This window comes from Geotrypetes seraphini, chromosome 16, assembly GCF_902459505.1.
Source record: "Geotrypetes seraphini chromosome 16, aGeoSer1.1, whole genome shotgun sequence".
Lineage (NCBI taxonomy): Eukaryota > Metazoa > Chordata > Amphibia > Gymnophiona > Dermophiidae > Geotrypetes > Geotrypetes seraphini.
The window spans coordinates 26,817,025-26,844,482 of NC_047099.1; the positions used below are offsets into that span (position 1 = coordinate 26,817,025).

The following is a 27,458-nucleotide window of genomic DNA, read 5'->3' on the forward strand; positions in this document are numbered from 1 at the left end:
GGCATGAAGGGGAAGATGGCCTCCGCAAAATCGAAGTCCGAGGCCTGTATAATGGCAACAGGCCCCGCCGGGGCAAAAACGAAAGAAAAAGGGAAAAAAAGCAAGATTTTTTTTTTTTTTTTTTTTTGCAAATCAAAGGAAAATAAACCCGAAGGTAAGAGAGAAAAAAAATTTAGAAAAAAACGCGAGCGGGAAGGCGAAAAAGTGATTTCAACGGCCGTTGAAAAAATACACGCGTCTTCTTCGCTCCGCGGAAACGAAGAAACTGGGGACCACGCACTCCTCCGTCGGGCGGGAAGGCACTCGCGCACGCGCGGTGCGGTCAACTAGAAACTTCTAGTTAAAAAGGTCCGTACCGAGGGCTCCGTCGGTGACGTCACCCATGTGTTAAGAATATACTGCCTGCTTGTCCTGGGATAATAAGAAGACATAGGACGGAGTTAAGAGGCGATAGGCTCAAGAGTAATCTAAGGAAATACTTTTTACAGAAAGGATAGTAGATGCATGGAACAGGACGTGACGTCAGAAGGGAGCCGAGACTGGCGCGAGCCAGAGGTGGAAGATGCTGTTCGTGCCACTGAATGTTTCAAGAGGCATGGGGGGTGGGGGCACGCTCAAGCAGCGAGGAAAAGTAGGTAAGGGCACAGTACAACGGCTGAAACACTGGTTCCACCTATTCAGACACAGCAAGACTCAAACAACTGCAGCCATCAGGACACTCCGTGAAACAAATAGGAGAACGTAATTTTTTTTACTCGACAAATTGGTTCTGAACGTGTTGCCAGAGGATGTGGTGTATCTAGGTTGGACAATTTCATGGAAGAGGTTTCCGTAAACTGCTCAGGCAGACTTGGAGAAACCAATGCTTATCCCTGGGATCAGTAGCAGGCAATCTTGCTACTCTTTGGGATTCTGCAGGATACTGGGTGGATGGACCTTTGATTTGACCCACTATGGCAAATTCTTAAGTTCTACCTAACTTCATGGCATATCCCCTAATGGGGAAACCCTCAAATGACACTAGATTTTAGCCCTAAAACACATCAAGTGATCTTGCAGACTCATATGAGGTTACTGAAGTTCGTTTGCCTGTCACCTGTACAGTGCAGGAAGTTCTGAGCCATCAGGCCCCTGGGGTTCCTCCGGAGGCATGATAAAAACTGTGCGCTCGCTGTAGTGAGACTCATCCAGCTCTATAAGGGGCACATCTTCCATCTTCTCACCATCCACCTGCACCTGCAGACGAACACAAGAGCACTTAGTGGGGGACAGGAGTGGCATCTCCGAGATAGTCTTCCATAGATATGAATGCACACAGATGTGCAGAAGGCAATTAATATTCAGTGGTATATACAAATTAGGGAAAGAGAGGCTGTATTTAGACTTAGTAATCAGTGCAGGGAGCTCTTCCCCAAAGAGCCTAAGCACTGTGGGGTCCTCCAAAGGCAAGCCACTGAAGGAGCCTGGTCAGAAGGAGCAGCCGAGGCCTCCGAATCTCATCATCCAACTGCTCTGATCTAAATGGGCTTCGGAACCGAACCTTCCGGAACAGCTCTGGAGGTGGAACAGGTATAATAATAAAGCAAAAGCTGGGGAGAAAGGAGTGCTAACCCCTAAGGCTTTTGCAGATTTCACAACCCCAGCTTCCCTCATTAGCCAGGAGGGTCTGAAGCGTGAAAACCAAAATGGCTGCCATCCCTGCAATTTCTGTGAGAGAATCAAGAGCCAGCCCTCCCCAAGGTTCTCTCCCCACTCCTGCTTTGATAATAAGGAAGAAGAAACCAGAAGCACTGTACCACAACATGTAGTCAAAGCAGTGTTTCACCCCTGCTATTGGCAGGAGGGGAGATGCCAAAACAAACACAGAAAAACAATTCTCAGTAAGGCAGACTTATAGATGCAGAGAATCCTATTTCCAGGCTCTCGCAGGAAGGGCTGAAGGAAGGCAGGATAGCCAGTTAACTTACCACCTCTGCCAGAAATCAGAATGCCTCTTGAATAAAACAAACTTCTTCTGTTTATCTTCTTCCTCCCTCCTCTTTTTTATTAACTGCTTGGTTGGTTCACAATGAAGGAAGGAGAGGGAAGTTTTGCAGGTATGGAAGGGACCTAAGTTCCTCAGAATATACCCTCTTAAAGCTACATAGAAACAGAAAATGACGGCAGAAAAGGGCCATAGCCCATCAAGTCTGCCCACTCTACTGACCCACCCCCCTAATTCTACCCTCCTAGAGATCCCGTTCCTAATGACCCATCCCCATACTCTACCCTCTTAGAGATCCTACATGGGCATCCCATTTACTGTTAAAATCTGGATCGCCGCTGGCCTCGATCACCTGCACCGGAAGCTCATTCCAATGATCGACCACTCTTTCGGTGAAGAAATACTTCCTGGTGTCGCCATGAAATTTCCTGCCCCTGAATTTTAGCGGATGCCCTCTTGTGGACGAGGGTCCTTTAAGAAAGAAGATATCATCTTCTACCTCGATATCATCTTCTACCTACTCCTTTGCTCTGCTGGCAACCAGTTAATTCAGCGGTCCAGGAGTCATCCTCAACAAAGCAGCCCAGGTGGTGTACCGATCCATCTTCCACCTGTTGCAAATAGGGAATACAGACCTGAACTGTGTGCTCTGCCCTATAAGGGCAATGTGTAGCCGCAGCAGTACAGTATTTCTCTAACTCCATCTGCTGATCGATGAATACGATAGCCACAAGTTCTGGGCTGCTTTGCTGAGAATGCCAAAAGAGACCCAGGTTTTTGGTCACTTGGATTAGTAATCTATTAAAAAATTAAGCGCCTACTTTTCTTTCTAAAACAGGCTTCAAATAGGCCTGTGGGTGCTTTGTTATAGAATTACCCTCGTAATGGAGTAAGGGGTAAAACTGCCCACTGGTGCAAGATAAGAAATAGAAACAAAATCCGACATTCAGAGCAGCTGGAAGAGAGACCCATGGAGTATAGTGAAAGTCACTATTTCAGATGAGCCTGACTTTTACCACAATGCACTGGATTCTTTCCCCACCCCCAAAATTTTTGAATATTGTTCTGATGCAAATATCCAAAGTACATTTCCAATTATGAGCTTTCCATAGACATACCACCAGACGATGAAGGTAAATTTACATGCTATGTAACATCATTTTAGCCTCAGTAAAGATGTGTGTGGAGAGAGGCTGAAGAAGTTCAAACACTCCTTTAATCAAGGAAATGGCTTTGAAACTACCCCCTTTGGACTCTACTGAGCTGGAGGTTGGCAAAACACTCAAACTATTTCCAGCTAAATATTATATTTGCATGTGAAATTGTGGTTTGCCATTTCATAAAAATTTCCTGTTTACAACACAAAAGTCAATTCAAACTGTCATCTATTTTGCTAACTTTAGCTCTGAAGCGGATTATTTGTAAGTGGAAGGACACTATTTCATTATCTGAACAGTTATGATGGAATTATGTTTGATTCAGGCCAGCAGCGTGCCAGATTTTAAAAGGAAATGGGATACACATGTGGGATCTCTAGGGGGGTAAAAATGGAAATGGGATACACATGTGGTATCTCTAGGGGGGTAAATTCAAGGGGGTGGGGTCGTTAGAGTGGGCAGACTTGATGGGCTATGGCCCTTTTCTGCCGTCATCTTCTATGTTATGTTTCTATGTCAAATCTACAAATAAATAATTACAACTGAACAGAGAGGAACCTTGCCTTTTCTTACTGATTTATGATCTCCAACTTATCTGTGTAGATGGCTGAAATTTCAAGGTATTTCTTTATGTCTAAAAGACCGCCCCCTCCTTCTAAACCACACCATCTGTGCCCTGCCCCTGACTGCATTAGGATAATAGTTGTGGGTGGTGCCTTTAGCTACATCATAGCAGCCGATAATTAAAAAATAACCTCTGTTAGCAGCTACTGAACCCCGAATGTTTCAGGAGTCATACTCCCGTCACCTCTGCCTTCAGACAACTTTGCAATGTTTGCAGAGTCACAGGGCAAGATACTTGCAGACATACAGCAAAATACAAAAGTAAAATTTTGGATCAGCTGACGCTCTCGGAGAGAAAACACGATCAGAAAACAGTAAATATTTCATGGAAACGGTGGCAACGGACAGGTATATGGTTTGTTCATCAATTATATATTCTTAATAAACTAATCCCTTTTGATATACTTTGCTCCACATACCTACTAACATCCTCTGCTTATTCACAATGGATCATACTCAGTGAAATACTGTCTTCTGTACAGATACAATATGACTTCATATCTTCTAAAAATACTATTTACCATTGGTCTTTACGGTCTCTATCAAAAGGGAAAGCTATATCTTTTTTTTATAATATTCTAAGAGACCAATCCTTCACTTTCTCATATCATGCTATGAAACACTGGGATAATATAATAACCATTCCACTTTCTGACATTGACTGGGAACTCTTTTGGTCTTCAACAAATCGCCCACTTTTATCTTCTAGAGTTTCACAGTCAATGCTCTTTGTAATGTGGAATGCAATATGGACCCCATTTCGTATGTGGAAAGCCAAATTAAAACAAGATTCTATCTGCTGGAACTGTTTGAAAGAGGAAGGAACTCTTGATCATATGTTCTTCCATTGTACTCTGGTCCGTTCTTTTTGGTCCAAAATCTGGAATACCATACAATCTATCACCAACTGCTCAGAAGAGATTTCTATGGACATTATAATCCTTCGATCTCAACACCCCTGTTTCGCGCAATCAAATTGTCCTCCTAAACTTATTGATACCATGTTTGTGACTGCTCTCATGCATATTCTGAAAAATTGGAAATCATCTTCGTTATTAGATTATACTTTTTGGTGGAACTCTCTATGTATGTACCACAGATTTGAATCATATGCATATGAAAATAAAATTTCACTCCATAAATCCATGAATTGGAAAAACAAAAAATCACCCTGGTCATTTTTAGATTCATATGTACATTCTACTATGTAGACACTCCTGTCTTCTCCTCTCTTTAAAAATTATATATATATATTTTTTTTTTTTCTTTCTCTCTTCTTTTTTCCTCTCTCTTTCAATTTTTACTTTGTCCTATTTCACTTTCTATTGTCATACATCACCACAAACAAATCCAAAAACAACTCTGAGCTTTTCTTAATAATATGGGCCTTTATAATTAACTGTATATTAATGCAAAATGTTATACTACTTTTATGTATTTGAATTGCTCCTTGTATTTTTTAAAATACTGAATAAAATTTATTGAACTAAAAAAAAAAAAAAAAAAAAAAAAAAAAAAGAAAACAGTAAAAGAAATGGTCACCTTTTCCACACAGCTGTCAAAAAACTCCAGGCACATGTGTCTGTCACTGACAAATGAGCACTCCTCGATAAACTGGCTGAACATCTGGGTTTTAATCAGCTGCGTATAAAACTTCTGGTACGCACGGTCTCTGGACTTCACAAATCCTACAGTGTTAAAAGGAAATTAATAACTGAATATGTCAAAACTTTCACCAAATTCCAAGCTCAACCACAGAACTGATCACTTTTCTATTCATACCCCTAAAACTCAACCATTAAGCCATCCACCCGTAACCCAACCATTAATCACCCTAAGAAAATAAGATAGCCGTACTGGGACCGACCAATGGTCCAGCTATCCCTATATCCTGCTCCCAATCCAGGTCACAAGTAGCAACCCAAAAAGTAGCAACAGTCCATGCTATCATCTAATCTAATTTTCTATTTGTGCGCCACGCATACCTATGCGGGCCTCTAGGCGACTTATAGAGAGAAGTAGGTGGAGAAAGAGCAGAGACAGGGTGGGGGGAGGTAGGAGAGGGGAGAGATATTCAGGCAAGAAGGGAGAAAGAGGGGTTCAAGTGGAGTCATGTGTCAAAGAGGGGCCAGCACTGGCTTCCCCCATTATCTCTCACAATACTTTTTCCCCTGCAAAGTGCTTATTGCGCAATATGCGACCGGGCTGAAAAGTAAGTGCCGGACAGTAGAAAAATACAGTAAAATACAGCAAATTTTGCCCCTGCATTAGGAATTTTTGGAATTCAATTTGGTCTCAAATAAATTGCTTCTTGGAAAATCATGTGGAAATATCATATGATACTGTTCTGTTCGGTATGTCTATGAGGAAAAAAAGTCAATTATCAGCACATAACAATAAGCTTTTGATGATAATGACGGGTGTTGCTATGCAACATATTACTAACAACTGGAAAAATTATAGTAATCTCAATTATACGTTTTGGTGGAATTCCCTGTGTCATATTTGCAAGATGGAAAGAGCAATTGCAATACAGAAAGGAAGTTATAAAACTGTTTTAAAGATATGGAGACCGATGGTTGATTTTTGTAGTGAATAGGCATCATTTTTCTTTGATAATATACATAGGGGGGTGGGGAGATTGGAAGATAAGATGTAGCGAAATTGAAATTTTGAAGGAATATGATAGTTTTAATGGTTGTATAGAAAGATGGGAGGGGGGAGGGTTTTTAATTAATTTACATATTAAGAATATAATGTATGATGGTCAAGTGTTCTTTTTGTGCACTTGATGTAAGTTTGAAAAAGAATAAAGAAAATTAAAAAATAAAAATAAAAATACAGCAAATTTAAACAGCCTCGGGATATTTTTCTTTTCCCAGAACAGACTCCACGGGCTCTCAAAGCCGGAGGCCTGACCGGTATTGGTGGCTAGGCTGCTGGTGGAGGAAAGGGGGGAGGGACCCAGCACAAGACCAGCCATGTTTGACGCCCCAGAGGTTGGACGGATCCCCAAACAGGACCCATCCAAGCTCCATCTGGCACCAAGAAGGGGACCAGGAATCCTAAACAATGCAATCAAACCAGAGTTAACAGGTTCAGATTTTGATAATCAAACAGCAGATGCACATGGAATTCATGATTATTTGCAAAGCATGTACACGCCAGGAAGGCAAGCTAGGCCAACGACTGCAACGATGATGAAGTACGGTCAAACCTTGGATAGCGAGTCACGAAGCCGACGAGTGTTTTGCAAGACGAGCAAAACGTTTTCAGAAATTTTAACTTGATAAACGAGCGTCGTCTTGCAGTACGAGCACATATACGTGCATCGTGTCAAATACGCCACAATATAGGCGCGTCGCCATCACAGATGGCGTCGGAACGTAATACGTGCACCTGCAGTTCAAGCGCGCACAACATACGCACATCTCATGCTGAACATAATAAAAGCGTCACGCCCAATTCACTCGCAGTGTCGTGGCTGTTTGAAACAAGTGAGATCTTGCAATACAAGTACGTACCGTAGTGTATTTTTTTCTATTTCCTATGGGGAAATTTGCTTTCATATACGAGCGCTTTGGATTACGAGCAGACTTCTGGAACGAACTATGCTCGCAAACCAAGGTACCACTGTATTATTGTCTTTTGTTGTTATGCTAGCCACCTTTAAGTTTTTTTTTATTGAATTTTTTTTCCATTTAACAACAAGTGTCATAAATTTTCATACAATTATCTTAACAATACACTTGATATTTTTATAAAATATTTTATATATAACATTTCTTGTCTTATTTTTCTTATGGTTTTATATATCATATAATTGTAATTATTTTTCTTATAAAGTTATACAATATATATATTGTAATGATTTTATCAATTATTATTTAAATATGAACCTTTTCCCCCTCCCTTTATTACGTTATTTTCATGTAAGAATATCATCTATTATAATATTTTATTTATAATATATGATAAAGAGAATAATTCCCTCCCCTTAACCCCTCCCCCCCCCCTTCTTTATACTATTTTCTTATCATGGGAAAATGAAATTCAAATATTGCAATATTCTGTTAATGGTCCCCAAATCTTCTTGAACTTATTCATATATCCTTTTTGTGTTGCAAATGCTAGCCACCTTGACAGTTCACCTGAAAGTGCAGGTTATAAATCGTGCAAATGCCATTCACTGCCTCGGAAAACAGAATTTACCAAAATCCAAGCACTCGTCCAGCCAAAAAAAGTCTAAGCTAGTGGTCTCAAACTCAAACCATTTGCAGGGCCACATTTTGGATTTGTAGGTACTTGGAGGGCCTCCGAAAAAATAGTTAACATAAGAACATAAGAAGTTGCCTCCACCGGGTCAGACCAGAGGTCCATCCCGCCCAGCGGTCCGCTCCCGCGGTGGCCCACCAGGTCCTTTGACCTGTGAAGTGATTTGACCATTTTTATATCCTACCTCTGCTTCTATCTGTACCCCTCAATCCCTTTATCCTTTAGGAACCTATCCAAACCTTCCTTGAACCCCTGTACTGTGGTCTGGCCTATCACAACCTCTGGAAGAGCGTTCCATGCGTCTACCACCCTCTGGGTAAAAAAAGAACTTCCTAGCATTAGTTCTAAACCTGTCCCCTTTCAATTTCTCCGAGTGACCCCTAGTGCTTGTGGTTCCCCACAGTTTGAAGAATCTGTCCTTATCCACTTTCTCTATGCCCTTCAGGATTTTGAAGGTTTCTATCATGTCCCCTCTAAGTCTCCTCTTCTCCAGGGAGAACAGCCCCAGCATTTTTAACCTGTCAGCGTATGAAAAATTTTCCATACCTCTTATCAGTTAATGTCTTATTAAAGAAATGACAGTTTTGCATGAGGTAAAATTCTTTATAGTTTATAAATCTTTCCTTTTGGCTAAGTCTTAATAATAATTTTGTAATTTATAGCTAAAGAGACATAAGATCGAGAAACTGTTTTATTTTACTTTGTGATTATGATAAACATACCGAGGGCCTCAAAATAGTACCTGGCGGGCCGCATGTGGCTCCCCGGGCCGCGGGTTTGAGACCACTGGTCTAAGCTGTCCTTCCACTCGCCTGTTTACCCATAAAGGGGTAAAGAACTACTCTGCCCAACCAAGCCCCTGAGAAAACTCTCATAAAGCAACAATAAATATATGCACAGCCAGCTACATGGGCTAAGCAAATCATTCACCAACACAACCACTCAGATCACCTACTGGCCTTCCCCCTCAAAACATCCGAACGCTTCGCTCTGTACCTTGGAGGAAGAAGAGGCTACTAGAATCTCGGCTCTTCTCAGAGGGCGCCTGGGTGATGGGCAGCAGGTAGGAACGATACCCCTTCAGAAGGCAAGCCATGAAGCGGAGGAACAACGCTTGAATTTCCCGCTCTAATTGTTTCCGGCGACCGTAAATCAAATCATAGTCATTCAACAGGAACTCCAACGTGGCATCCTCCACTGTTTTGCTGTACACTGCAGGGAAAGAAAAGCCAAAGCCACATCAGATAAGCGCATAACACTGCGGCAAAGAACTGACCCCCAGGACCCAGAGATTTGGCGGAGCTGAGAGAAGCAGGAAATGCTGCAGATAAGAAGTGAGGAACTGACAACTGATTAGGCTGAAACTCACTTTCATCCAGCTGCTGATGGAGCGTTGCCAGCGAGCTCAGCAGCACTTTACAAGGCTTACGAGGTAATGCACGGAAAGAAGGAAGCTTTTTCTCTTCACTCCTGAAAGCAAAATGCAAAAGATAACCGGTTCAAAAAATTGTAATCACTACGCAAATGCACTATCATGTTAATTTTCCCTGTGGCTGCACTAATGACATTACCCATTACAGGGTCAGACCAATGGTCCATTTAGCCCATCTTCACGGTGGCCAATCCAGGTCACAAGTACCTGCAGAAACCCAAGGAGTAGCAACGTTCCAGAGCTGAGACTGTGATGTCATAATGCCCCATTCCACCAATGCCTAAGAGCCAACCTCATCAGTGATGTCACAATGGCTCGGCTGTCCTAGACTTGGCTTGCATAAAAATATCCATTCTGGGTCAGACCAATGGTCCATCTAGCCCAGTATCCCGTCTTCATGGTGGCCAATTCAGGTCACAAGACCTAGCAAAGAAAAGATAAGTAATACCAATAGGCAATTTCAATATGCAGATGCTGATTGGGGTATTCCTTTTGCAGGGCCTTCTAGCAATAGGTAGAAATAGGATTCTCTACAGAGGAGCTGTTCTAGCACTTGGTAATGGAATACCCGCAGGATAGGGCCATGCTGGAATTAGCTCTTTCTGATGTTATAGTGGGTGATCACTTGGCAACTAGAGATCACTAGATGGTGTGATTCAACATTAAGCTATTCATGGAGAGGTTTTTATTCAAAACTGATGGTTCTAGACTTTAAAAGAAACAATTTTGTCAAAATGGGGTATTATGGTACCTCAAAGAGTTGTTAACTGGATGGGAACATCTGGAAGAAGTAGGAAAGCAGAGAGCAAAACTGAAAGGAGCTATTGTAAGGGCAGCAAACATTTCTCCCTCCGCATTCGCTGTGATAGGGGATTAACAGAACCGTAAATACAGAAAAACCACAAAATAACTTTTTCTAATCTAATCTAATCTAATCCTTAGGTTTGTATACCACATCATCTCCACATTTTTAGAGCTCGACGCGGTTTACAGTAGGAGAAATAGGAAGGAACTACAACAGAGGGTTAGAGATAGAAGTGTGAAAAAAATTTACAGGACTTGGGATGCCAAGATATAAGAGTTTCCTTGATTCCTAAGTTGGAGGGAGACTTACATTTTTTGAGAAAAGCCAGGTTTTCAGATGTTTGCGGAAAACTTGGAGAGAGCTCAAGTTCCGAAGAGGGGAGGTAAGGTTGTTCCAGAGCTCAGTGATTTTGAAGTGGAGGGAGGTCCCTAGCTTTCCTGTGTGGGAAATGCCTTTTAGCGAGGGGAAGGATAGTTTTAATTTGTGGGAGGATCTGGGGTATTAGGGTTTGAGGAATTCCAAGAAAGAGGGATAAAGAGAGGGAGGATACCATATAGGATTTTGAAAGTTAAACAGGCACATTTATAGTGGACCCTGGCGATTATCGGAAGCCAGTGGAGCTTGGCCAGGAGCGGGGAGACATGGTCAAATTTACTTTTAGCGAAGTATGTTATTCATATGTTATTCGCTGTTTTCTATTAAAAACCATCGTGAATATGGTGAAACCGCGAATAACATGGCGGGAGAGACCTGGCCTATTCCTGAAGGAGAGGCAAAACACGGTGAAGAAAGTGCTGGAATCAGCGATTTTCTCTGTAAACGTTTGGAATCAGCGATTTCTCTATACAAGCTTATGTAATGGGGGAGGAGCCAGCAAGCTAAACACCGTGAATAATCGAAACCGTGAATGCTGAAACCGCGAATACGGAGGGAGAAGTGTACATAAAAGGTAAAAAAAAAGATGTTAGCCTTCATAAACTACAGAAGTTCGCAGAAACAGGAAGACAGGTGAAAAACATCTAGAAAATCTGAGAGAAGCTGGTAATCAGGAAAGCAAAGATACAAATGGAAGTAAAAAAAGACAGTCAATATGGTAAAATGAGGAGCCTTTAGTGATAGGAGGAAGTGCAAAATTGGCATTGTGAAGCTCAAAGGTGAAGGGGAGGAATATGTATAAGCTTATCAGGATAAATCGGGGAATTAAACATTTCTGTTCTGTATTCACAGATGAATGGGTTAGAAGTAGGACCATAAGGGACAAAAGCTAATAAGAATGGATGTGTTGGAGACTGAGTGATTTTTAGAAAACTGTATGCTTGAGGAATTAGCTAAACTAAACATAGGCAAAGCAATAGGCCCAGATGGCATACAAATGAGAAAACTAAAAGAACCCAGGGAAATCCTGGCAGCTCTGCCGCCTGACCTTTTCAGCGCTTCTTTGGTCAGGAGTGGTCAGAAGGCTTGCAGAAAGGAGGATGTGGTCTTCTCCACAAAAACAGAAGAAGGGTGTGCTTAGTCTAATCTCTGTGGTGAGTAAATGAATGAAACTCTGCCGTTTACACAAAATTTAAATGGCTTAACTATAGTATCAAAGAACTGACAATAAACTCGACCCCACCTCCCTTCCTTCCTTTTCCTCTCTCTTCTCACCTATATACCTCATCTCCCCCTATATATACATAGGTTTTTCCTATCCCCTTTCTGCACTCCCTTGTAATTGTTACTGGATTATTTTGTAATTGCTACTGGTTACATTATACACTTGTTAACTAACTCTCTGTATCTTCGCTGTATATGTATAGTCTCTTCTCCTGTAAACCGCTCTGAACTGTTTTGTGGTATTGCGGTATACAAAAATAAAGTTATTATTATTATTAATCCATCTTTTTTTCTCTATGCTCTCTTTCTTATGTACTCTAGTCTTAATTACATGTGAACCAAGCCGAACTCTGTTGAGAGATGACCCGGTATATAAGCAGAAGACTAGATTAGAAACACTTCTAAAACGGAGGATAGATAGTGAGGTTTCTGGAATCCAGTGGATTGCGTGGTTTTATTAGAGGTAGGTCTTGTCAGACAAATCTTTTTTTTTTTTTTTAATTTAAAGAATTTTAATATATTTTACAAGACAACTTTTGAATTAGCAAAGATTGAAATGAACAATACATTTCTCAAAGGAGTTAATTACATGTTAAAAATGAAATGAATATAATAGAAAAAGTATTTATCCTTCAAATTAGAAAGAGAAAATAGAAATTACTTATACAAATCTCTCTCAAGTCTTCAAAGAGGGAAAAACAAAGCACAATTCTAGAAGAAAAAAATATATATATCAAACTCTACTTTAGAATGGAATTACCAAAGGCTACGATTTATGGAGTAGATGAAAGAGGTTCAGTTTCTTGTGGATGAGAGGCAAGAAGCATTCTAGAATCCAAAAAAGAACTTAAAATGGTGAGGCTCAAAAACACACACATTTCGTTGATTGTAGTTTAACAACACATTTATAAGGAAAACTGAGCCAAAATAAACCTAATTGAATAACTTTAGAGCACAACTTCAAAAAAGCCTGACGCCGTCTCTGAGTCTGGTCTGGCAATATTGGGAAAACCTCCAATCTTGTGATTCAAGAAAAGTTCTTGTCTTGTCAGACAAATCTGACCAATTTCCTTGACTGAGTGACTAAAGAGTTGGATCGAGGGAGAGCACTAGATGCGATTTATTTAAAATTTAGCAAAGCCTTTGTCGTGATTCCATATAGGTCATATAAATAAACTGAGTGCTTTTGGTACAAACTCAAAATGACTGAATGGGTTAGAAACTGGTTGAGTGGAAGGCAACAGATGGTTGTGGTAAATGAATGTTACTAGTGGTGTACTGTAAGGTCTGGTTCTTTCTAACATTTTTGTAAGCAATATTCCCGAAGGGCTGTCTGAAAAGGTTTTCCTTTGTGGAAGATACCAAAATCTGCAGTAGAGTTGACACTCTACAGTAGAGTGGATTATTGTAATGGTTTATTGATAGGTATTCCTAAGCACTACTTAAAATCCTTACAGATCCAAAATGCTGTCGTATGAGCGATTACAGGAATGTCTAGTTAGGTGCCGTCGACTCGTGTTCGAGTCCTAGTGACTTGATGAATTACATTACAGATCTAAAAAGAGATCGGTTTTGTGTTAGTCCAGTAAGGTCATCCCCATGGTTATTTTCAGCATGCCCAGTCATCTGATTGCAGGTCACCCTTTTCACCTGGTTCCTTCGATCTTCTCAAACATGGATGTTCTTCTCCAATGATCTTTCTCTCCTGATGGTGTGACCAAAGACAGACAAACAGTCGTAACTTCATCATTTGGTCTTCGAGTGACATAGCCGGTTTGAACTCTTCCAGAATCGATTTGTTAGTTCTTCTGGCAGTCCATGGCATGCATAAAATTCTTCTCCAGCACCAACTTAGTAACATAGTAAATGACGGCAGATAAAGACCCAAATGGTCCATCCAGTCTGTCCAACCGCATCCTCTCTTTAAATTACTGATTTAATTTACATTGTCCTTTTTCTTAGCTATTTCTGGGCCAAAGCCCAAAGCTCTGCCCGATACTGTGCTTAGGTTCCATCTACTGTAGTCTCCATCAAAGCTCACTCCAGCCCATCTAAACCATCCCAGCCGTTGAAGCCCATCCTCAACCAAATGGCCATATACGGACACAGACCATACAAGTCTGCCCAGTACTGGCCTTAGTTCTTCAATATATAACATTATTTTCTGATTTGAGATCCTGTGTGTTCATCCGAATGGGAGGGCGCTCCCTGGGGCTGAAGGGGGATGGATTCCATGCAGGCGTGGGGAGGTTCTTCGCCCAGGGAGTAGTGGACAGCTGGAACCCTCTTCCAGAGTCTGTTATGGGGAAGAGCGCCCTCCAGGGATTCAAGACAGGGTTGGACGAGTTCCTGCTAAACTGGAATGTATTTTAGACTATTGTAACATCATCTATTTAGGAGCACCCAAAAAAATTCTAAGGAAATTAAGGATAATTCGGAATACAGCTGTTCGATTGATTTTTGGTTTAACAGAGAACGACCATATTAGTCCATATTATCGTTTACCCCTCAATCTCAAATCATGTCCTCTGGTTTTACCATTTTCCTTTCTCTGGAAAAGATTTTGTTCTACATTAAAACCTTTCATGTATCTGAACATCTGAATCATATCTTCTCTGTCCCTCCTTTCCTCTAAGGTAAACACATTCAGGGCTTCCAGTCTCTCCTCATACATTTTTTGGCGCAAACCTCCTACCATTTTCGTTTCCCTCCTCTGAACCGCTTCAAATCTTCTTATGTCCTTGGCCACATACGGTCTCCAAAACTGAACACAATACTCCAAGTGGGGCCTCACCAATGACCCGTAGAGGGGTATCAAAACCTTCTTTCTTCTACTGGTTACGCCTCTTTATACAGTCTAGCATCCTTCTGGCAACAGCCACCGCCTTGTCACACTGTTTCTTTGTCTTAGATCTTCGGACACTATCACCCAAAGGTCCCTCTCCTTATCTACCTCAACTGATCTGGTCGGACTCAAGGAAAGAGAATTAGCAGGCAAGACCAACTTTATGCGACACATCACAATATTTCTTATGTTCTTATATGCAGGACACTGGCCTCCACTGGGTACACCATCGGTAGCGCGCAGGGCAATAGAGCCCTGACAAATCCGCACCAAGTGCACGCATGAAGGGAGCGGGATTTTCGGGCCACAATTATAAGTTTACTGTGTGGGGGGGTTGCGGCAATGTTCAAATTCAGAGCCACCTGATGAGAGCATGCGTGTAGTGCGGGGGGGTCCCCACCCCCCTCCCCTCAAACTGGAAATGGGAAGGCAATAGGTTGCACAGCGAGTTCTAAGTGGTCAGAGTGCGAGGACAGCGGAAGGATTAAGTATAACCCTCCTCAACGAAAGCGCGAATACCCCCCTCAAACCCCTCCCCCCCCCCGAGAGCGGAAAACGAAGGTTTTAGGGCAGCGCACATATGTCAGGGCGGAATTGTCGATGCGCCAATGTCCTAAGCGCATTTGACGGGTCACCCCTCCACGGACCATTGGTCTGATCCAGCATGACAGTTCTAGTGTTCTTATGTAATAAAGTGGCATAATAAAAGACACCACAACTCATATTACCCAGGCAGTAGCTGGTCTAGCACATTTGCATGCAAGTAAACTAAAACAGAAAATTATTTGGTCAATTTCTTCCACACAGAAGGGCAAATTATCTTTCAACCTCAATCTGAACAGAGAAAGGACCTGCTATGCTTATATTTTGACTGTTGAATAGACTATTGATAAGACTGAACTGCGAGTGTATTTGGGCCACCAGGGCCTAATTGCCAGTGAACTTACTGAAAGAATGTGTTGGTATCCAAGTTGACACAAAGCACGTCCTGGGGTGGGTCATGGAGATCAAAGTAACTGGAGTGAATGCCCACAATGAAAGGTACTGGGGCAGACAGCACATCAGCAAGCGTCAGCGGGCACAGTGGAATGTATGGGCATTGCCACTGCAAGGGGAAGATAATCTACAAGACAAACCACATGATGCAGATGAGAAAAGTTAAGCGATCGCTCTGGTACAGGAGTGCAGCACAGAATGCTACGCCTTTTCAATCCTTAAGGGATGCCATTTAGAGGCTTAGAGTACAGTCAAGGGTCTGTGATCCTACTGTACGGCCTGACCAAAGCAAAAGACGGCAGCTCGAGTCCAATGAGGAAACTGATTGGGGAGGGGGGTGAGACAGAGAGGAGAAGCCAGGGAGAGGAGACAGCAGTAGAGAGAGAAACCTGGGTCTGGGGAGGCATTAACAAATTGTTCGGAAAAATGACTTAAAGGAATTTGAAAAGCCATTTACATGGATGAACCCTCTGTCCCCCCTCTACTTTGTACACGTGATAAAGCAGGGGTCTCAAATTCCCTCCTTGAGGGCCGCAATCCAATCGGGTTTTCAGGATTTCCCCAATGAATATGCATGAGGTTTATGTGCATGCACTGCTTTCAATGCATATTCATTGAGGAAATCCTGAAAACCCGACTGGATTGCGGCCCTCAAGGATCCCTGTGATAAAGTAGCCACATGCATTTTTTTAAACCAGTGGTTCCAAATCCTGTCCTGCAGGACCACCAGGCCAGTTGGGTTTTCAGGCTAGCCCTAATGAATATGCATGAGAGAGATCTGCATATAATGGAGGTGCCAAGCATGCAAACAAATCTGCTCCAGACATATTCATTACGGCTATCCTGAAAACCCGACTGATCTGGTGGTCCTCCAGGACAGGGTTGGGAACCACTGCTCTAAACTATCTGTAGTTTGTTTGTTATTTTGGACAGAAAAAAAATATTCAAAATACAGACAAGTGCTCAATCGGTAGCAATTTTTCACAGTAAAGATCACACATCAAAATTCAAATCCCCCCCCCCGACTCACTTTAAAAAACCGCTGCAAAATTGAAGGCTAAAAAGTATTCAAGGATGCGACACCTTCAATGTTCCCAATATCTTTTTTTTTTTCCAAATCTTTATTCCTTTAATGTTCCCAATATCTGCAGAATTCCTGCCCACCCCACGCTGCGATCGTTATATTTATGTCATTTTCATCCCCCCTGCTCTCATTCACAGACAGCAAAACCGACCCATTGCTCGTTTTCAGTACAATATCACTCGATAGTTATAAGTTATTAATGGTGGCAAGTCAAATGCAAGACAACTGCGCTCATGACAACTTAGCTCAGGACAATCGCGCAGTGAACTACAACACATGCGCAGGAAATTTTAACAACACAATCACGCGCAAGACGTTCACGTAAGGAACGTCATTGTCATACGTGACTGCGTTTTGTAAGTGCATTTTTATCACTATGGTTACCTAGCCTCTTTGTGCTGAGAATATGAGTCACGTGAATGCATTTTCTGTGGCTCCGAATATGAGTCACGTGAACGCATTTTCTGTGGCTCCGAATACGAGTCACGTGGACGCATTTTCTGTGGCACCGAATATGAGTCACGTAAACGCATTTTCTGTGGCTCCGAATATGAGTCACGTGAACGCATTTTCTGTGGCTCCGAATATGAGTCACGTGGACGCATTTTCTGTGGCACCGAATATGAGTCACGTGAACGCATTTTCTGTGGCACCGAATATGAGTCACGTGAACGCATTTTCTGCGGCACCGAATATGAGTCACGTGAACGCATTTTCTGTGACTCTGAATGAGTCACGTGAACGCATTTTCTGTGGCTCCGAATATGAGTCACGTGAACGCATTTTCGTTACTATGGTTGCGTGGAGAAAAAACAGGTGAAAACCCCACAGCAAAAGAGAAAGACTAGGAGGGGAGAGAGGAGAGAAGGGATGAAGCAGGTTAGCTTGGATCAGAGGAATAGAGATTGCGGGCACAAGAACAAGGCACTAGGGGGCAACAGACCAAAATACTGCAAACACAATATAGACCTGGGCTCATTTACCTTGCGCTATAATGACTGCGCGCTATTATCTTGCACTATAAAGACTTGCGCGCGTCTGACCGCTCGCATTCGTCTTGCGCGCTAATGACTATGAACCGTTATTAACGGGTCCAGCTTCAGCACAGTTCTGTTCAGCTTGAAACCTCACCGACACCAGAGCTTCGCAGACGCTCGTCAGGACATCCGGTCGCAGGGAATGGATCAGCAACTTCCGCTCCATCAAAACCGCCAGCAGCAGAGTCGACGTATTCTCAGCGCCCAGGTTCTGCAGCAGGGTGACGAAGCTGGCGCCACTGGGAACACAGAAGAGAAGAGTCAGGGGTGCGGCGAGGCCAGCGCCACAAAGCAAGTGCTAGAAAAAAAAAAAAAAAAAGAGAGAGAGAAAGAGCCAACGCCACAGTTGACTGCTAGAGAACACAGAAGACAAAGGGACTGTCTCGTACACGATTAGATTCTATGGATGCGTTAGCGTTTAGTGCGCACTAAATCGGCTAGTGCACCTTAGTTAACTAAGAATTAGAGAATGACATAGTGACAAAATTCATCACCGTTCCCGTCCCCGCGGATAACCATCTTCATGTCATTCTTTAAGGAGAGAGGGAAGAATCAGAGTATGAATGGCCACAACCACTGACCCTCAAGCTTTGCTTTGAAGAATACTGGTGTAGAAGGACAGAGGTTGAAATAGACACTACAGAATGAAAGTCTCTGGTATCCAGAGCAGATATTGTGATGTCATAATGCCTCATTCCACCAGTGCTTAAGAGCCAATCACATCAGTGATGTCACAGTGGCTTCATTATCCTTGGCTCACATAAGAATCAGAGTATGAATGGCCACACTGACCCGCAAGCTTTGCTTTGAAGAATGCTGGTGTGGAAGGACCGAGGTTGAGATAGGCACTAAAGAATGACAGTCTCTGGTATCCAGAGCAGATATTTTGATGTCATGTCTCATGCCACCAATAAAAGCCAAGCTTATCAGTGATGTCACAATGGCTTCATTGTCCTATACTTGGCTCAGATAAGAATCAGAGTATGAATGGGCCCAGCCACTGACCCTCGAGCTTTGCTTTGAAGAATGCTGGTGTAGAAGGACTGAGGTTGAAATAGACACTAGAAAATGACATGGCATTATTTCCTGCGGTTATCCGCGGGGACGGGGACGGTGATGAATTTTGTCACCGTGTCATTCTCTACTAAGAATCTACTCGGCACTGCTTATTCAATCCAGTAACCCTAAGAACTCTATAGCTTTCACCTTCTTTATTATATAAGATTGTATTGCTGACTTTGATTGTAACCTCTTCGCTGATTATCCAGTGCCTCTTGCTGGAAACCGCCTCGAACTTATATGGCTTTGGCGGTATATAAGAATAAAAATTATTATTATTATTATTATTAAAAGGACCCCTAGCTATTTTTGCTGCAGCCCTTCAAGTACCTACAAATCCAAAATGTGGATTATCGGAAGCAATTAAGAAAAGATAATCTTTCCTTAATTGCTTCTGATAATTTCAGCTCTACACAGCTGAAAGCAGTGCAACGTGCAAAAAGTGAAAAAGTATCAACAGCTCTCACCTCCTCCAGCACCGGACACACGTACAAGCTGCACTGCCTCTAATGGCTACCTTACGTTCTGGAACGTTGCCCGCCTCACTGCTGTAACCGCACGCAGGCCCTTTCCTGCGTCTGCACGCGACTGGACTCCAGCTCACAATCGTGTACAGACGCAGGAAAGCGCTTGCGTGAGGTTAAAGCGACCGCCAGACAATCGCGTACAGACCGAGGGCCTCAAAATAGTACCTGGCGGGCCGCGTGTTTGAGACCACTGCGGTAGTAGGAGAGTCAAGGAGCTGGCGATGACAGCGCTGCAGTACAAATGCTACAGAGCCCAGAAGGGATGTGCAGGCAAGCTTCGGTCACTGTTTCTTCATTGGCTGCTGGAGGGATTTCCCCCCCCCCTCACTTATGCGTTTCTCCCACCTCCACACACGCTTCTTCCCCCTCTCCACCCCCCTCAGATCCCGAGGTGCACGTCCTTCATCCCACACATGCTTCTTCTCTCCCTCCCAAGATACCATGTTGCGCTTTCCTCGTCCCACACACGCTTCTCCCCTCCCCCCCCTCAGATCCCGAGGTGCAAGTCCTTCATCCCACACATGCTTCATCTCTCCCTCCCCCGATACCACATTGCGCTTTCCTCGTCCCACACATGCTTCTCCCCCTCCCCCCTCAGATCCAGAGGTACACATCCCTCATCCCAAAATGTGCTTCTTCCCCTCCAGCCTAGATCCCGAGGTATACATCCCTTGTCCCACACAAGCTTCTCCCCCCCCCCCCCGATCCTGAGGTACCTGTCCCTCGTCCCCAATACACTTCTCCCCCTCTTCCCCCGCCAGATCCCAAGGTACGCATCCCTTGTCCCACACACACTTCTATTCTCCCCTCCCCCCCAGTTCCTATAGTACCTGAGAGGCAGTGGGGAGGAAACCGGCTGGCACAAGAGCAGATTATCATATGGTGACATCTGAAAGGCAAAATAAAACTTTAAATTCGACATGTTGCGGGTGGAATGCGATAAGCATAGAGCAGGTCTCGGCAGCTACTCACCTGCACCAAGATTCGAGGTCTCTGCGGTGATGGGAAGGGAACGCTGTGCATAAAATGCGAGATGTGTCTGGAAGCAGAAGGGAAAGAAAAGGACTAATTCTTCTGTCTGCAAGCAGCCTGTTCGTCTTTTGTCTGCTGTAAATATGAACGGGGAGACTTGGTAGAAGAATGTGTCTAATGAGCAACGTCCCTTCTCTAGTCCAGGTCAGGCCCAGTGCTGACAATATTCACAACTCATCCCGTTCCTCCTTTGACCTGCACTAGCCACTAGGATACATGCCCACGAGAGCTGGAGGAACTAGCCAAGTGCTTCAGTCTCTCTAGTGCCATTCATTTCTCACTCCTTCCCCGTCGTCATTTTAACTGTCTCGCCCTTCATTTCGCCCTGCCCTCTCTGACACTCACTTTTCCACAGGCAACACGTGGGGTCCAGAGATTGAATAGCGATAGATAAATGTTAGCAGCTTCTGGAAGACATCAAAAAACGGCCAGTGAGAAAGGACGCAGATGCTTTTCTTTGTGTGCACAGACTTGCTGGTGAGGGGGTGTCTGTCCACCACGCTAAGTAGCCCCAGACGGAGGCACTGCTTCTCTGTCAGCCGCTCCCGTGGGTACGATTCGTAGAACTGGATAGCAGCTCCGTACACCTGCAAGAAGAGAGAGAAGCGAGGGAGGACGGGAGAGAACGGAGAGGAGCTCATCCAGGTTCACAATGCAACCCACATTCCGAGGACAAGCAAATGATCTTTACAACACTACAGTACGGTGACGGGATAATCGCGCGCCAGACGCCAGCGCGCCGACAATTCGGCAGAAGCGCGCAGGGGAAAAAATAATTTTTAAAGAGCTCCGACTGGGGGTTTGGGGTGGCAACCCCCCCACTTTATTGGTTAGTGTTTGCGCTGCCGTTGCGGGGGGGGGGGGTGAAACCACCCACATTATAGAGAAAACGGAACTTTCCCCGAAAAAAATCAGAAAAAGTTCCATTTTCTCTATAATGGAGGTTTCCAACCCCCCGAACCCTCCTCCAACAGCAGCGCGAACACTAACCAATAAAGTGGGTGGGTTGCCACCCCAAAACCCCCGTCGGAGCTCTTTAAAAATTACTTTTTCCCCCGCGCACTTCTGTCTTGTGCCGCTCCACTGTCTATGAACCCTACAGTATTAATCAGCTCCACAGTGGCTAGGGGGAAGCGATTGTCACCATGGAAAAGTAGATGCTCTGTCATGAGTCAGAGCAAAAATCCACCACAGTGGTCTAAGAATCATTCAAAATGCGGAAATACGTTTGATATATGGGTTGAAAAAAAAAAAAATCAGATCACGTTACCCCATACTACAAGAAACTACATTGGTTGCCAATGGAGGCCAGAATTATATTCAAACTAGCATGATTATGTTGAACGCTGGCAGGACTTGCTCCCACTTATCTTATTAAATCACTTTATACCAGTGGTCTCAAACATGCGGCCCGGGGGCCACATGCGGCCCGCCAGGTACTATTTTGAGGCCCTCGGTATGTTTATCAATCACAAAAGTAAAATAAAGCAGGTTCTTGATCATATGTCTCTTTAGCTATAAATGACAATATTATTATTAAGACTTAGCCAAAAGGAAAGATTTATAAACTATAAAGAGTTTTATGTCATACAAAATTGTCATTTCTTTAATAAGACATTAACTATTTTTTCTGAGGCCCTCCAAGTACCTAGAAACCCAAAGGGTTTGAGTTTGCAAAGGGTTTGAGTTTGAGACCACTGCTTTATACCCTCTACGAACTCTCAACCCAGGCGGAAAATCTTTGTTCTCTTACCCTACGCTAAATGGGTGTATTGTAAAAAGGTTCCTGGACAAAACTTTATCTTACCAGGCCAGGACGTGGCGCAATACCTTAAGTGGTCTTGAACTCACTATCTTACCAAATGTATAGGAAATCCGTGAAATCTTATCTGTTTGATAAATTTAGTTAAGAAATCTCAGTCACACAAATAATATAATTTCTCCTTCTTTAGCACTCTCCAGACCAGTAGATGTTAATCTTTACGAGTGGGTTTCGGGGGTGGTTTCCCTCCGCACTCCCTGTGGTTTTGCCTCCCTCTTTTAATTTGGCGTCCCCTCTTCCTCCTCCCTCATCCAAGCGCCCGTGGGGGACTTGGATTGTGGATTGGTGGTCGGAGGAGCGTTTTGGCATGGATGAGGACCTGGCCGCTTTGGCGGGCTTCCAGGATCCTCTAGAGGGGACGGCCGCTGGCAGTGGGGCATCGTGTTTCCCGTCTTCCGGCGCAGAGGCATCCGTGGTGCGCCTTTTATTCAGAGGGATGCGTTTTTAGACCTGATTTAGCAGGTCTCCTCGGTGCTGCATTTTTGAAGATGCGCCACCGGAGACCCTGCTTCGGGGGTCCGTCCTGTCTCCCGCTCTTTTCCTGTGCGTCAGGATTTTCAGGATATTGTGCTGGCGCAGTGGAATACGCCGTGGGCATCGTTTCGGTTGGTGCGCGCCCTGGCTCGTGGATATCCCATCCCGGAGGGGGATAGGGCTACCTTACTTTCGCCAATGGTGGACGCGGTGGTCTCAGCGATTGCTAAGCAGCTTACCGTACCTGTTGAGGGCAGTTTTGCCCTTACGGTCTCTGCGGAGCATAAGGTATCTGTTTTGATAAATCTGTTTAAGAACTTCAGCCATGCAATTAATGTAATCCGATATGTAATTCATCTGCGTCTGGCAGATCCTCTTGCGGTAAACCGCTCTGAACTGTCAAGGTATAGCGGGTTATAAATAAATTTGAATTCTAAACGGAGCAATAAACTCCACCGAGATGGCAGCAATAAAAGGCAGCAGTAAGAACCAGGGGATCACAAACAGATCGGATAAGGTTATCATGCCATTGTACCGGGCCATGGTGTGCCCCACCTGGAATACTGGTCGCCGTACATGAAGAAGGACATAGTACTACTCGAAAGGATTCAGAGAAGAAAGACAAAAATGGTTAAGGGACTGGAGGAGTTGCCGTACAATGAGAGATTAGAGAAACTGGGCCTCTTCTCCCTTGAAAAGAGGAGACTGAGAGGGGACATGATCAAAACATTCAAGATATTGAAGGGAATTGACTTAGTAGAGAAAGAGAGATTGTTCACCCTCTCCAAGATGAAGAGAACGCTAAAGTTAAAAGGGGATAGATTCTGTATAAACGTAAGGAAGTTCTTCTTCACCCAGAGTGGTAGAAATCTGGAATGCTCTTCCAGAGGCTGTTATAGGGGAAAACACCTTCCAGGTATTCAAGACAAGGTTAGACAAGTTCCTAACGTACACAGGTAAGGCTAGACTTAAATAGGGCACTGGTCTTTGATCAAAGGGCCAACGAATGAGCAGACTGCTGGGCACGATGGACCACTGGTCTAATCCAGCAGCAGCTATTCTTATGTTCTTATGGACTTTGACAGGTGGAGGGGAGAAATAAAGGATATTTTTATTGCAGAGATCCAAGCTCAAGACAATGCAAGCAATCCAGGCGCATCTCGCGAATGCGGTAGGGCACATTCACACTGTGGAAGCCAGGCTTGATGGCTGCAAGGATTCTACTGTAGATACTAAAACAGGATTGGAAGTAAAGTATTCCTCCGAAATTTGCGGGGGGTTACGTTCCTGGAGTCCCCGTGAATTTTGAAAAACCACAAATACTGTAAAATTACCCTGTACAGTATTTTCTTGTCCCGCGATCACCCGCATCATTCCCTTCTCTGGGGTCCCGCCTTCTTCCGAGGTTGCTTCCTGTTTCTGGCAAGGCGAGACATGAGATGGACGGTGAAGGAAGAGGGTGTCTGAAGGAGAGCTGGCAGATCGCGTCCAGCAGTCCGGGAAGGAGACCAGAAAGTGATCGGTAACGCTAGTATGGAAAAAAACCTGGAAAATTGAACCCATCAGAATAATGTTTGGCTTCGGGAGTGCCAGAAAGTCCAATGTATGAAGATGTGCTGCGGGTGGTCCGAATGATCCATCGCTGGGCCCTTGAGGGAGGGGCTAATCAGACTGAGTTGTTAGACCTACTGATTGAAATTTGCTACCAATTGCTGGAGACCCACGTACAGAACCATCCAAGGACATTGTGGCGTGTTTTCAGTTTTTTTGGAGTGCATTCAACCACCAGTTGACACCACCATGTACAGAACCATCCAAGGACATTGTGGCGTGTTTTCAGGTTTTTTTGGACAGTGCGTTCAACCACCACTTGACACCACCATGTACAGAACCATCCAGGGACATTGTGGCGTGTTTTCAGTTTTTTTGGACAGTGTGTACAACCACCAATTGACACCACCATGTACAGAACCATCCAGGGACATTGTGGCGTGTTTTCAGTTTTTTTGGACTGTGCGTTCAACCATCAATTGACACCACCATGTACAGAACCATCCAGGGACATTGTGGCGTGTTTTCAGTTTTTTTGGACAGTGCGTTCAACCACCAATTGACACCACCATGTACAGAACCATCCAGGGACATTGTGGCGTGTTTTCAGTTTTTTTTGGACAGTGCGTTCAACCACCAATTGACACCACCATGTACAGAACCATCCAGGGACATTGTGGCGTGTTTTCAGTTTTTTTGGACAGTGCGTTCAACCACCAATTGACACCACCATGTACAGAACCATCCAGGGACATTGTGGCGTGTTTTCAGTTTTTTTGGACTGTGCGTTCAACCACCAATTGACACCACCATGTACAGAACCATCCAGGGACATTGTGGCGTGTTTTCAGTTTTTTTGGACTGTGCGTTCAACCACCAATTGACACCACCATGTACAGAACCATCCAGGGACATTGTGGCGTGTTTTCAGTTTTTTTGGACAGTGCGTACAACCACCAATTGACACCACCATGTACAGAACCATCCAGGGACATTGTGGCGTGTTTTCAGTTTTTTTGGACAGTGCGTTCAACCACCAATTGACACCACCATGTACAGAACCATCCAGGGACATTGTGACGTGTTTTCAGTTTTTTTGGACTGTGCGTTCATCCACCAATTGACACCACCATGTACAGAACCATCCAGGGACACTGTAGCGTGTTTTCAGTTTTTTTGGACTGTGCGTTCAATCATCCAATTGACACCACCATGTACAGAACCATCCAGGGACATTGTGGCGTGTTTTCAGTTTTTTTGGACTGTGCGTTCAACCACCAATTGACACCACCATGTACAGAACCATCCAGGGACATTGTGGCGTGTTTTCAGTTTTTTTGGACAGTGCGTTCAACCACCAATTGACACCACCATGTACAGAACCATCCAGGGACATTGTGGCGTGTTTTCAGTTTTTTTGGACTGTGCGTTCAACCACCAATTGACACCACCATGTACAGAACCATCCAGGGACATTGTGGCGTGTTTTCAGTTTTTTTGGACAGTGCGTTCAACCACCAATTGACACCACCATGTACAGAACCATCCAGGGACATTGTGGCGTGTTTTCAGTTTTTTTGGACAGTGCGTTCAACCACCAATTGACACCACCATGTACAGAACCATCCAGGGACATTGTGGCGTGTTTTCAGTTTTTTTGGACAGTGGGTACAACCACCAATTGACACCACCATGTACAGAACCATCCAGGGACATTGTGGCGTGTTTTCAGTTTTTTTGGACAGTGCGTTCAACCACCAATTGACACCACCATGTACAGAACCATCCAGGGACATTGTGGCGTGTTTTCAGTTTTTTTGGACTGTGCGTTCGACCACCAATTGACACCACCATGTACAGAACCATCCAGGGACATTGTGGCGTGTTTTCAGTTTTTTTGGACTGTGCGTTCAACCACCAATTGACACCACCATGTACAGAACCATCCAGGGACATTGTGGCGTGTTTTCAGTTTTTTTGGACAGTGCGTACAACCACCAATTGACACCACCATGTACAGAACCATCCAGGGACATTGTGGCGTGTTTTCAGTTTTTTTGGACAGTGCGTTCAACCACCAATTGACACCACCATGTACAGAACCATCCAGGGACATTGTGGCGTGTTTTCAGTTTTTTTGGACTGTGCGTTCATCCACCAATTGACACCACCATGTACAGAACCATCCAGGGACATTGTAGCGTGTTTTCAGTTTTTTTGGACTGTGCGTTCATCCACCAATTGACACCACCATGTACAGAACCATCCAGGGACATTGTAGCGTGTTTTCAGTTTTTTTGGACTGTGCGTTCAATCATCCAATTGACACCACCATGTACAGAACCATCCAGGGACATTGTGGCGTGTTTTCAGTTTTTTTGGACTGTGCGTTCAACCACCAATTGACACCACCATGTACAGAACCATCCAGGGACATTGTGGCGTGTTTTCAGTTTTTTTGGACAGTGTGTACAACCACCAATTGACACCACCATGTACAGAACCATCCAGGGACATTGTGGCGTGTTTTCAGTTTTTTTGGACAGTGCGTACAACCACCAATTGACACCACCATGTACAGAACCATCCAGGGACATTGTGGCGTGTTTTCAGTTTTTTTGGACCGTGCGTTCAACCACCAATTGACACCACCATGTACAGAACCATCCAGGGACATTGTGGCGTGTTTTCAGTTTTTTTGGACCGTGCGTTCAACCACCAATTGACACCACCATGTACAGAACCATCCAGGGACATTGTGGCGTGTTTTCAGTTTTTTTGGACCGTGCGTTCAACCACCAATTGACACCACCATGTACAGAACCATCCAGGGACATTGTGGCGTGTTTTCAGTTTTTTTGGATAGTGCGTTCAACCACCAATTGACACCACCATGTACAGAACCATCCAGGGACATTGTGGCGTGTTTTCAGTTTTTTTGGACAGTGCGTTCAACCACCAATTGACACCACCATGTACAGAACCATCCAGGGACATTGTGGCGTGTTTTCAGTTTTTTTGGACTGTGCGTTCAACGGGTCTCAATGTTATATTTAGTTACTGCTATCATTTTGTACATGCAGTACTGTTCTTCAATCTTCATAAGAACTGCCATACTGGGAAAGACTAAAGGTCCATCAAAAATACTTACTGGC

General features: G+C 44.0%; 1 protein-coding gene across 8 annotated transcripts in view; it reads right to left on the reverse strand.

Annotated features, from left to right (window-relative positions):
• The window catches only part of DENND4B (DENN domain containing 4B), a 99,069-nt gene that overhangs the window by 47,124 nt on the left and 24,487 nt on the right, over positions 1–27,458 (reverse strand). For all 8 annotated transcript variants that reach the window (XM_033924133.1, XM_033924138.1, XM_033924139.1 and 5 more), the window contains exons 6-14: positions 20,802–21,043; positions 20,397–20,463; positions 20,255–20,313; positions 17,933–18,077; positions 15,669–15,844; positions 9,410–9,510; positions 9,037–9,252; positions 5,308–5,453; positions 1,097–1,236 (exon numbers count right to left, since the gene is read on the reverse strand). In XM_033924133.1, the coding sequence (XP_033780024.1) occupies positions 1,097–1,236; positions 5,308–5,453; positions 9,037–9,252; positions 9,410–9,510; positions 15,669–15,844; positions 17,933–18,077; positions 20,255–20,313; positions 20,397–20,463; positions 20,802–21,043 (1,292 nt within the window). The remainder of the gene's footprint in view (positions 1–1,096; positions 1,237–5,307; positions 5,454–9,036; positions 9,253–9,409; positions 9,511–15,668; positions 15,845–17,932; positions 18,078–20,254; positions 20,314–20,396; positions 20,464–20,801; positions 21,044–27,458) is intronic.